General features: G+C 38.6%; 1 protein-coding gene across 1 annotated transcript in view; it reads left to right on the top strand.

Annotated features, from left to right (window-relative positions):
* Positions 1–13,327, top strand: part of SLC2A13 (solute carrier family 2 member 13) — a 376,814-nt gene that overhangs the window by 264,660 nt on the left and 98,827 nt on the right. Inside the window, exon 6 of the mRNA XM_044229028.1 lies at positions 329–449. Within this exon, the coding sequence (XP_044084963.1) occupies positions 329–449 (121 nt within the window). The remainder of the gene's footprint in view (positions 1–328; positions 450–13,327) is intronic.

Here is a 13,327-nt window from a genome sequence, read left to right as displayed (position 1 = left end):
GGGTTTTTTTTGTTTTTTGGTTTTTTTGTATTTTGTTTATTTGTTTTTTTGAAAATCATTACCAGTCTCCTGTTTGGCTAGCAAATATATTTGTTTTGAATTTCATTCTTGTTGTGTTCAGCAGTGAATGTGCTAGTGAAGTTTTTCCAATAATCTGTACATATATATATATATATATATATATGGAACACTTTTTTTTTTAATAATTCGATGAAGATAATGGTATTTTTTTCAGAGCTATGTCTTGCCAGACCCAGTCTGCTTTGAAAGAATGTTGCCATCTCTTCTCTGATGTAAAACTTCTTTTTAATTCTATTTATTTTTTTAGGTACCACTGTCGCGCTCCTTGTTCTTGCTCTGGGATTTCTCCTGTCTGCGCAGGTTTCCCCACGCATCACTTTTAAACCAGTTGTTCCATCTGGACAGAACAGCACTTGCACAAGATACAGGTGAGATTTTGTAATGGTCCCCTGCCTTCACCAAACTCTGGTGACTTTTTTGTTTGCTTTTAACTTTTATAAAATTTGAGAGATGAGTAGGAGCTTGTTTATGAAGGAAGATAAGATGATGGGAAAGGTGGTGGAAGGAACCACCAAGAGGAGGAACAGCATGTGCAAAGACACGAGGATAAAAGTGCTTAAGGAAAAGTATTAGACACAAAATTGACATGTTTCTGGAAATTCAAAGTTGGGATCAATATGGAATTGAAGCAGGAGTACTGTGAAACTATTTTAGATCATATGTGTATGACTCAGTGGCATCTACATTCCAGGTAAAATAAGTAACTTCAATCAGTAATTAAACCTTTCCATGATAATACATGTTTGACAGAGGAGATTATCATCTTCATATTCTAACAGTCTTCCCAGAGTTCTGCAAGTATCCTTTCATTCATGAAAGCCGAAAAGGAAGTTTTCTTTCACTGCTGGGGTTCTTCTAGAGCATTAAAGAGTGGAAATAGATGGTGGAGGAGAGTGAAATACATTCTGATGCCAGTTACAGGTGTAGGAACTCAAGTCTGATGGTGTACACACTGTGTGATTAGATGGTTGGAGAAGTGGATAGATGGACAGTCAGATGGACTAAAGAATGCACAAATGAATTACTTAGAGATTGAATGAACAGACCAATTAATGTATCTGGCAGCAGAGTTTCAAAGGTTATAACTTCATTTTAGTGGTTTAAAAGGCTACCAGCCCCTTTAAAATACATGGATAAAACAAACCTAGCTTGCTTGCTTGCTTGCTTGCTTTAGAATGAGGGGTCACTCTCACGTGCAGGGGTCGGGAAAGGGCAGAGGGAGAGAGAGAATCTTAAGCAGGCTCCAAACACCCAGTGTGGAGCCCATCACAAGGGCTTAATCTCATGACCCTGAGATCATGAACTGAGTTGAAATCAAAAGTCAGACACTTATCTAACTAAGCCACCCAGGTGCCCCAAGACTTGGTATTAAAAACAAAAAATGATAATCCTTCAGCCTCAACTAGATGGACACAAGTCTCAAGTAAATTGGTAAATGATTTATTAATATATCAACTTTTAGTCATATACTCCTATATGAAATTAAAACAACACATTGATACGCTAGATTCCACTTGGAACTTCATATTGAGTGGTTATTGTATTTATGGTGGTTTCTCATTTATAGCAATGAAAGGATATATATTATTATGCCTTTCGGGTCCCAAATTCTGATATCCACTTTCCTTTAGAAGTAAATGGTTATACTCCTCCTTTCTCTTACTAATAAATTTACTTATATATTGGTCTACTGGTTTTTTAAGTCTTTATCTTGTTCTGAAGAAGACTTAAATATGTCTTGATGAAAGAAGTTAGCTTTAGAATAGACTGTTCCTAGATACAGTCGCGTTTACTTTCTATGAATATCCCACATCAGCTGCTAGGTGATAGAGCCATTACCAGAATTCTCCATGCTCTCCTTTTGGTTTTTCTTCATAGATATTTTAAGTAAAATGTTTTTAACATAGTTACTCCTGACAGATTACTTAAAATGTTACTGTTGTTGGGGCACCAGGGTGGCTCAGTCGGTCAAGTGTCTGCCTTCAGCTCAGGTCATGATCCCAGGGTCCTGGGATCTCCCTCTGCCTGCTCTGCCTGCCACTCCCCCTGCTTGTGCTCGTTCTCTCTGTATCTGACAAATAAATAAATAAATAAATAAAATATTTTTTAAAAAATTAAAGTTGTTTGAGCAACTCTAATACGTGATGCCTGGTTTAGATGGAGTAATTTAGATTCAGAATAAGATGGATACACACATGGTCAGAGCACCTAAAAGCAGAAAGTTAGCCAGAGTATGAAAGAAGTTTTATGAACTTCTGATACAGTCAAAGAATGACAAACTTTTGAATGATTGGCATAATGAAGTAGTTTTCTTGACATCAACTTTTAAAATTTAAATAAAAATATTTATTGCCCTAGTAGAGTTTACATAGCAATTTGTGATTATCAACGTATTAATCCTTCTGATCCTTTGAGGTTGTCATCTACCTAATATTTCAGTACTAGAGTATAGTGGAGGAGGAGAATTGGTACAGCAGAATTTTATTCTCATCACAAAAATGGGCAGCAGCTTTTGAATCAGAACCAAATTTTACATGTCCTTTGGGAGTCAGTGAATATGAAAACCACTTCTACATTTTGTGCCTTCTTTAAGAGTAATGCGTTAGGCCTTGTGGGAATTTGGTAGTATGTACATATATTCTGAGTGATTTTATAAAAGGCCTGCATTCCCCATACTGATTTTGTTCTAGTCTCTGATTGTTTTCTTGTTTTTGTCAAAATTATGTATATACTTTCCCCTTTCTCTAAGATAAACATGAAAGTCATGTTTGCAATACACCATAGGATGAGTAATGTTTAGGCTGTAAATGTAGATACTGTGCTTTCCTCATGGAATGATCTATATAGGAAAATTGAGCAAACAAAACAGATTTAAAAGGGAAATTGACTTAATATCTATCTTAAAAATGTTGTATACTGTTGATGAGATTGTAAATTTCTCTCCATTTTGGAAGGAGTACATTTCTGCCTAGTAAGAGTTAAATGCCTGTGCCCACTGACTCAGCACTTCCATTTGTAGAAATCTATAGACTGTAGTGATGCATATGGATTCATTCCAATTATAGTCAAGTATTCTTTGTCCGATTAAATGTGGTTTCTTATGAGAGCTTTCAAAGCTTTGAAGATTCGTACCTTTCCTAAGTAACACTTCCCTCAGATTTTTGGCATATTATTATTTTTGAATGTGATCTGAGTATATGCAAATCACTATCATAAAACCCTTCAAAGTAGGCAGATACTTCCTAAAATATATGTGAAATTTCAGGGTTTTAATCTCATCTCATTCCTTCATTCATGTGTTCATGCATGTAGTTGAAAATATTTATGGGACACCTACTTATAGGATTATAGTTAAGGATAAATTAATATAAGAAAACAGTGCCTCGCACATAATAAGCATTCAGTAAATATTGCAGCTATTGTTATACTTAAGAAGGCTTATAATAGGGGGTGCCTGGGTGGCTCAGTTGGTTAAGCGACTGCCTTCGGCTCAGGTTATGATCCTGGAGTCCTGGGATGGAGTCCCACATCCGACTGCCTGCTCAGCAGGGAGTTTGCTTCTCCCACTGACCTCTCTCCTCTCATGCTGTCCCTCTCATTTTCTCTCTCTCTCTCAAATAAATAAATCTTAAAAAAAAAAAATACAAAAAAAGGTTATAATAGGAGATGAGCTTGGGATGATGGGTAGTCTGTCAGAGAAGATTACCCTGAGCACTGGATATTTGAACGGAACTCTGAAAGGAAGAGAGGAGTATGCCAGGCAGAAGAAACAGCAGATATGAAGGCCTTGCAAGGCACAGGGAACTTGGCAAGTGCAAGGAACTGAAAGGATGCTAGTGCAATTAAAGAAGCCTAAGAAAACACTGGTAAGGTAGGCGGAGCCAGATTCATGCAGGACCTCAGAGGTCACGTGAAAAATTCTGATCTTCAGTCTACAACATGAACCCATTGAGAAGTTCCAAGTAGGTTAGTGGCTCGACCAGATTTTCTCGTCAAAAGGTTCTCTCTGGGCGTGGGATGCACAGAGGGCAGATGCTAATGTAAGCAGACTGGTTATTAGACTTCTCCTTGAGAGAGATAATTGCCTGGACTGTGGTGGTAAAATCGAAAGTAAACAAGTAGACACATTCTAAATATATTCAGGAGAGAAAAATCAATGGGGATTAAAAATAAGTAACTGATTAATTATGAGCAACCAGGCAGAAGAGATCATGAAAATGAAATGCCATTATTGGGTGAGGCAATTACTATATTTTAGTAGGAATTGACAAAAGGGACTGTGTCTCTAATTCATTTTAATTTTTCCTGTTAAAATTTCTCCATTGAGAGTCTTACTTAGAGTCATCTAAGGAAGCGTTTAAAGCCACCCCATCCTTCATTCCCATGAATCTGCCTTAGCAGAACAGTGGAGGGTACGTTCGAAATACTCCCTCGGGTAGTTCCAGTACAGCTTCTATTAAGAACCACATACCATAATGCTTCCTTTTTTTTTTAACTGCCAGCTTCCTTTCATTCCTTCTTTTTTCCCTGGAATGTTGTTAAAGCAAGAATACAAAAATAATCAGTGTGGTTCTTTATCTGTTGAGTAATATTTTCGTGTTTTCCTCTCCAGATGAAGTTTACAAACATTGAAATGTCCAAACCGTTGCTTCATTATAGACCTCCCTATGGTGATAACACAAGTTTTGAGAAACTGTAGATGTCTAACTAATTAGCTCCTCAAAGTTTAGTTACAGTAAAAGTATTTTTGCAGTCACTGTACTTTCCGTGTCCTTTTGCCACCCTTGCGTGATTTAGCACACGTTGTTGGCATGACACTATAAAACTGTTAGATTCAGTTATAAAACTTAGAAACTCTGTTAGGCCCTAATTTTTTTTTTTCTAGTATTTGGCATCCTGGTGATGACGTGTTTTGTATCCAGTAATTCTTAGCAACTTGATGGTGAGTATAGTATTATACTATGAACTACAACTTTCCATTTCTGTCAAATTTAGTCTTCTGTCTAGTTATTTCCATTAAAATTAACTTATTTTAATTTTTTTGACCTGGTTGTATAGGCTAATATGCTTTGAGTTTACAGAGGAAAATGTGTTACATATCTGTAACATATGTAGGAGGTTTTCTGTAAATTTGTAAATATGCATGAGGTTACAGAGGAAAATAGACCTACTTCAGGTGAAGATAAATGTATACAAAGGGAAAATGAGAGTTGAAACAAAAAGCCCGTCTGACGTCCTCATGTACCCTTATCTCCAAATAGTTATGCATGTCTTTTGCTAGCATTTAAATACCCAGCCCTGAGTTTGAGGCCTGGATGAGAGAATTGTAGAAGAGATTCTTTGAGGAAGTTGGCCATTTATGGGACATTTTCGGTTCTTTTCTTTCATGACCTTTTTATCTTCATGCGTTGGCATTCGGCCAAGGACCTGCAAAGACCCCTACAAGAGCAGGATCCCCTATTTAAAGATTTTTATTTATTTATTTGACAGAGATCACAAGTAGGCAGAGAGAGAGAAAGGGAAACAGGCTCCCCACTGAGCAGAGAGCCTGATATGGGGCTCAATCCCAGGACCCTTGGATCATGACCTGAGCTGAAGGCAGAGGCTTAACCCACTGAGCCACCCACGTGCCCCAGGATTCCCTATTTATTTATCTATTTATTTATTTATTTATTTTTAAAGATTATTTATTTATTTATTTGTCATAGAGAGAGAAGTGAGAGCAAGCACAGGCAGACAGAGTGGCAGGCAGAGGCAGAGGGAGAAGCAGGCTCCCCGCCGAGCAAGGAGCCCGATGTGGGACTCGATCCCAGGACGCTGGGATCATGACCTGAGCCGAAGGCAGCCGCTTAACCAACTGAGCCACCCAGGTGTCCCAGGATTCCCTATTTAAACTTGTGTTTTCCATTGTCAAGAAGTGCTTCTTGGGAAGCCAGAAAGGCAAAAAGGATGACTCTAGTTTAGCTGTGCAGAGTAGGGAAAGAATATCCCAGGTGTAAGACACATCCTATAGACAGGCCCTACACAGACAGGGAGTCTGGCTTCTTCAAGGAGTGTGCGAGTGAGGCTGGGTCATAGTGGGCAAGCAGGAGAATGCCACAGAGATCAACTGGGTGACAGACCATGCCAGGACCTCATGATCATCATCTTTTAGATTACTGAGGAGCCTTTGAAGGGTGATGAGATGAAATAACATCATCAGATTTGTGTTCTTAAAAGATGACTCTGAAAAAAAGATACAATTTAAAAATATAAAATATCACTCTGGCTGCAGAACAGAGAAGTGATAGAGGGACAACAAAGGGTGCTGGAGGGAGATAAGGTAAGAGAACTCAGGAGCCTAGGCAGGAAGTAATGCAACATGGACATTGGCTGTGGAGACACAGAGACTCAATAGTTTAGAGGGGTGTGACAGGGCTGGGTGGTCGAGTGGATGACATATGGGGACAGATGCTTTCGGCAGGGTTAGAATCGTACTCAGGTGGGGGCGCCTGGGTGGCTCAGTGTGATAAGCCTCTGCCTTTGGGTCAGGTCATGATCCCAGGATCCTGGGATCGAGCCCCACATCGGGCTCTCTGCTCAGCAGGCAGCCTGCTTTCCCCACCCCCTCTCTGCCTAGCTCTCTGCCTACTTGTGATCTCTCTCTCTCTCTCTGTCAAATAAATAAATAAATCTAAAAAAAAAAAAAAAAAAAAAAGAATCGTACTCAGGTGAGAGGAGCCCTGGGGTCGGAAACTTCACTGTCTTCTACTTCTTGGAAACACTCTTCCAGGGTTCTAAGCCTGCAGACCCTTTCTCTGGCTTTCCAATTAAAGATAGGAGTCACATAGGAGTCACATAGTAAGAAGAGTACTTAGTATTTGCTGTCATTTATGTTCTTATTTGAGATATCAGTTTCATTACTTTTGGACCTCAGAAGACTTTGAGAAAAACTCTTAGGAATTTGTTTACTTAGCTTTGAAGTAACACAAAACGGCAAAGGGAAAAACACATCTCTGTCATAATCCATAAGGACCTTTTGTCTCTTTCAAGAGCTCTGGTCATTGTAATGAATAAATAAAATCAACCTGGAGGAGTTCTTTTCACATTTCAAGCCAACCCACTTTAGAATATCATCCCTGCTTTGTTCCAATAAACAAAAAGAATTCACTGTCCAGTACTGTGTCAGCAATCAAGTGCAGTCTTAACCACTGGGCTGTTTCCTTACAATAAAGGCCAAAGAAACTACAAATAAAATGAGTACTAAATGGAATTTTTTTTTTTTAAGACTTCATTTATTCATCTGAGAGAGAGAGAGAGAGAGCAGGAGCAGTGGGGAAGAACAGAGGGAGAGGGAGAAGCCGACTCTGCTGAGGAGGGTCCCCGACATGGGACTTGATCCCAGGACTCTGGGATCATGACCTGAGCCTAAAGCAGACACTTAGCCAATGGAGCCACTCAGGCACCCCTAAAGGGAATTTCTAAACAACTTAACTATTCTCTAAGTTTAAATAAATAAGATCACCTTCTCATAAATTACGATTTCAAACAAGTGATGAAAACAGTTCAGGTATTAACACTTAAATATATTCTGGTTTTTTAAATTGAAGCATTTACATCACAATGTAAAAGTACATTACACAGCCCCTACTATGTTTGCCCTACCTATTGGTGTGGACCGTCCTTTTAAAAAAAAAAATTATTATTATTTTTTTAATACAAAACATAGCAATGTAGTTAAAAGACTCTCTTTAGTAAATGTGGTTGGGTAGCTGGTTGGTTGAGGTGGGCAGGCTAGCTAGAATTGAGAGAAGGCAGGTGATGTGCTGATGGAAGAGAAGATTTTAGTATAATTTCGTAGTCCTGGAAGTTAGGTATATTTGCTAAAAAATTTGGTGACACTTTGTTGCTGTAAATAGTTGTCAATGTAGGAAGCTTCCAAGCCTTGGTTTCTTCAAAGTGCTTGGCCTTCACCTCTAGTCCTGTCTCCAGCATACCGAGTGATTCATTTTGTAGGCCTGCTAACGGGCTCGGCAGTTTAGGTGGTTGAGGTGGGAAGGTCTCTGGGCACGCAGCAAGTCACACGCTATGCACGAAATGCTTCGGTGACTTTTTCAGGTTGCTGCTTGGTAGTACAAGAGAATGTTTTCCTTGTATTAATAAGCAAATAGCAAAACAAGATGCTATGACCCATGCCTTTTGGACTGTAACATCCAGGTTATGTGGTGAATAAATTAGAAGACTGGAAAAATGAAATCACGTATCTGGAACAGCCTGGCTTTAGAAGCAGATATCCAGCAATTGGTTGTTGTATGATTCTACACTCTTTAGCACATCAAAGAATACAGCACTTTAGGAAAAATATTTATGTGCTTTTGTTGTTCAGTAAACATTTTTGAGAGTGACAGTAGGTCAGCGGATACTGAGATTAAAGGGAAAAGAGGAAGCCGTACTCCACATTCACAGATAGGAGGGAGGAAGATGCAAATAAATGACTACAAAGTAGTGTGATCAAGGCTGACAGATATCTCCGAGAAGGCCCTGGCATAACTCACTTCTGCGGCCATCCCAGAAGGCCTCACACAGGAGGGTTCGCAACCTTAACATTATTCTAGATGCCTTCTGAGAGGCGTGTCTTCAGCTGCATAAAATAAATTCTGTGAATACAAGGGGAATCAATAATATTGCAATATGGCTGCCAAGTATTTGTTAAATAAACCTGTTCTATCATAATGTGTATAGAGTTGGTCACTAACACTGAGTAATAGATCTAGCTGCATGGATAAGCAGTTTCAAAACCACAGTGAAGGTAAATGGTTTTGGAGATTTCTGCAACTACCATCATGGGTTATGAACACATCTGTGATTTCTGTTGTAAGTAGTTTGTTGCTTACCTTCATAACTGAAGGAAATGCTAAGTTTTAGTAAAAGCCTAGTGAATTAGAGGTGTAACTTTTTTCTCATCTGAGTGAATAGGCCCTGTATTTAAGTCCTCACATAGGAGTGAGCTTGATCTAATTCTTCCAGGGTAAGAGTTTCTCAGACCAGTGAAAGTGGAGACAGCCCCTGGGCGGTGTGTCAAACCGATAAGCTCTCCAAGGAATTCTAAAGTTTGATAATGTTGGAGAAAGGGACACCAGTCATGAGATGAAGTGGAAGGAAGGTCAGGGCTTTATATAAGTCAAAATGTATAGTAGATGAAAAGCATTCAACAGCATAGGGCATGGAAATGACACGATCAAATTTGAGCTTTAGAAAGAGTTTTCTGCTTGAATTTTAGGGGACTTACTGAGAGGAAAGGGCAGAGACCTCCAGAAAGAAAGAACAGGAGTCTGAAGTTAATTGCATGATGGTGAGTTTAAGGTCAAAGGTATCTTTGGAGATATGATTGGGAGTAGATAGGTTAGAGGGAAAGAAACTATGTTTAGGTCATTCAAATCTGTGGATATTCAGTTCGGGCTAAGTGAACCCAGGTGATATGCCTAGGAAGATAGATGAACCAGAATTGCAGACGTGCTTTTTATTTTAAAATAATAATAGTTTCTTTTAATTCTTACTATGTGCAGGTGTCATTCTTTTTTAATATAATCGTGTATCACCCTTACGTTTCCCTAAGGGCAGTTGCTATCATTATTTAATTTTATGGGTAAGAAAGTCAGGATCAGAGAATTTACTTAGCTTGCTGAAGTGATGGAACTGGTAAATTACAGAGCCACCTTGTTCTCTCCATCACCCTTTTTAGTCAAACTAATGGCCTCTTGAATATGGGTCAGTACTAACCAAATTTATGAGTATTCTAAAGACACTCATAGGTACCTATTATCTGAGAAGTAAAGGGAGGGGTTTTAAGTTCTGCACTTTTAGTGCCAGGGGGCAACTTACTTAAATAGTAAGTTTTCCCTGTAAATGAACATCAAGTGATGAGAATTGTCAAAACCAGGGACAACCTAATTAAATTTTGTCCTCACTGAGGGTACCATTTAATTGAACTAGCATCAAAACTCTTTAATATCACTGCCAATCACTTCACCTTTTCAGCAGCCCTGATCCTAGCAAATAAGAGGCACCTTAATAAATACTGAGATCTCATGGCCCCAGTGAAGCCCTTACTGACTTATGGGAGAATCCTTTATGGGAAGAAAATGATGCCCAGCTTAGAAGTGTTAAGGAATAGGTTTGTTTATAAATCCCTGCCTTAGGACCTTATCACAATTAGAAAGGACTCCATTCTCCTAAACTTGCTTCTGATTCTTTTGAAAAAGAAAGAGGTTAGAAATTTTGGGACCCTGACCAAGAAACCAGTCATAGGGACCATATACCATAAACACTGTTCTTTCCAAAAGAATGCCAGACAGCATTTAGATATCCCCCATACTTGTTCAGCCTTTTTTTGGTGAAGGGAGATTTTATTTTCCCAAAAGTATGTCTAGTTCTGGAGACATAGAGGCAGTTGCCTTTAATTCAGCTCAATTATTTGTGCATCCATCTAGCATTTGCTTCCGGTGGGTGTGATAGTCTGATGCTTTTTATTACCTCCTACTAGAAAGTGATTGACAGTGGTCGTGGTCAGCCATAGGTCTCTTATCTTCTTTGAGGGTCATTCCATGACCCCTTTTTCAATCCCCATATTTCTCTAAAGCAACACTGAAACATAGAGCAGGATAATAACTTCTTGACACAAATTTCTCACAGGAATTGTATAGCATTTTAAGTTCTTTTTGTTGCACTGTAGGAAGTACATGTGAATTTTGTCTTACTCTGGAGCAATTGATTATAATCAATGTACTGCCATGTTAGCAAGGCTTTCGGCCCATAAAGGGAAATTTGACCAGAATATTCCAGAACAGTTCCAGAAACTGATTTATGATTATTTCTTCCCAAGGGAATATTATTTCTCCTGAAATAAACTAACCCATGTAAATGAATATCTGATGAAGTCACTATGACTTACCAAACTACTTATTTTATACAAAAAAAAAAAAATTATTTATTTATTTGACACAGAGAAACAGAGCAAGAGAGGGAACACAGGCAGGGGAGGGGCAGAGGGAGAAGCAGGCTTCCTGCTGAGCTAGGAGCCTGATGTGGCACTTGATCCCAGGACCCTGGGGATCATGACTTGAGCAAAGGTAGACTCTTAACGACTGAGCCACCCAGGTACCCCTATTTTATACAAAATTTGTAACAAGTAGTATTAGAATCATTAATAACAACCTTATACATCTTAACACACCCAAAACCACACACCTGTGTTGTAGTCCTTTATAAACCATATCATCCCTTATAATTGAAAACAGATTCCGTAACATCTTCAATACTCTGTTGTTTTGAGATGACAGAGGCAAAGGATATATTGACACATTGTTCCTACCCTCATGGAAATCTGGGGTTTGTAGAAGAGAAAGGTACTTTTACACAATTGCCTATAATCTATATTTTAACACAAGAGTAAAGAATATATATTCTTTTTGATTCTCAGCCTAGTGAAATAGATAATTCCATCACTTTTAGAAGGTAGGCCCTGAAAATTTACCATCAACTGTGTGGGAGTATTTAATTTGCAGTGATAAACTCAAAGCTCAGCGTGACTTGAATATTCTGTATTATTAAGTAGCTGATGATACAGATCTGTTCATTCCCCTGCTTTTTGCTTGATATATCTAGAGTAGCTGTATTTCTCTTTATGCATCTATATTGCATAGTTACCATTTTTGTAGAAACCTGCTACTCTTTGGCCTTAGTATTGGTGATTATGTCAGTTCTGTGGTAATTTCATCTTAAAACAAATTTTTTTGAAATGATCTTATACATTAGGACCAGCTTGTTGGTAGATTAATAAAGTCTCTAAAAATCCACTGCTCATTTTTTGATCATTAAAAACATGGATTTATTATAAATGAAATCAATTTTGTGAAGCAATATAAAAAAGACTGTAAGGGGCACCTGGGTGGCTCAGTGAATTAAAGCCTCTGCCTTCGGCTGGGGTCGTAATCCCAGGGTCCTGAGATCGAGCCCCACATTGGGCTCTCTGCTCAGCAGGGAGCCTGCTTCCTCCCTCTGCCTGCCTCTCTGCCTACTTGTGATCTCTGTCTATCAAATAAATAAAATCTTTAAAAAAAAAAAAAGACGGTAAAATTAGTATGTTTAAAGAAAGGAAGACTACAGATCAATGTCTACAATGTTATCTGCCACCATATACAAAAATCATTAAGACAATGTGGAAGAACAGTAAAATATAGGAATTTGTCCTATCACATATTAACATTATTTCTTTATTGCTCTTTTTTTAAATTGTGTTATATTACTCACCATACATCATTAGTTTTGATGTAGTGTTCCAAGATTCATTGTTTACATATAATGTCCAATGTTCCATGTAATACATGCCCTCCTTAATACCTCCACCAGGCTCACCCATCCCCCCCAACCCCCTCCCCTCTAAAACCCTCAGTTTGTTTCTCAGAGTCCACAGTCTCTCATGGTTCATCTCCCCCTCCAATTTCCCCCAATTCAATTTTCCTTTCCTTCTCCTGATGTCCTCCATGTTATTCCTTATGTTTCACAAGTAAGTGAAAGTCTGTGATACTTGACTTTCTCTGCTTGACTTATTTCACTCAGCATCATCTCCTCCAGTCCTATCCATGTTGATGCAAAAGTTGGGTATTCATCGTTTCTGATGGCTGAGTAGTATTCCATTGTATATATGGATCACATCTTCTTTATCCATTTGTCTGCTGAAGGGCATCTTGGCTCTTTCCACAGTTTGGCGACCGTGGCCATTGCTGCTATGAATATAGGGATACATATGGCCCTTCTTTTCACTGCATCTGTGTCTTTGGGGTAAATACCCAGTAGTACAATTGCAGGTTATAGGGTAGATGTATTTTTTTATTTCCTGAGGAATCTCCACACTGTTTTCCAAAGTGGCTGCACCAACTTGCATTCCCACCAACAGTGTAAAAGGGTTCCCCTTTCTCCACATCCTTTCTAACATTTTTGTTCCTTGGCTTGTTAATTTTTGCCATTCTGACTGCTATACGGTGGTATCCCAGTGTGGTTTTGATTTGAATTTCCCTGATGACTAATGATGATGAACATTTTTTCATGTCTGTTAAGCATTTGTATATCTTCATTGGAGAAGTGTCTGTTCATATCTTCTCATTTTTTGACTTCATTATCTGGTTTTTGGGTGTTGAGTTTGAAAAGTTCTTTATAAATCTTGGATATCAGCCTTCTATCTGTAGTGTAATTTGTTAGTATCTTCTCC

The sequence above is a fragment of the Neovison vison genome, chromosome 12 (genome assembly GCF_020171115.1).
Source record: "Neovison vison isolate M4711 chromosome 12, ASM_NN_V1, whole genome shotgun sequence".
Classification (NCBI taxonomy): domain Eukaryota; kingdom Metazoa; phylum Chordata; class Mammalia; order Carnivora; family Mustelidae; genus Neogale; species Neogale vison.
This window is presented reverse-complemented; position numbering and strand designations above follow the sequence as displayed.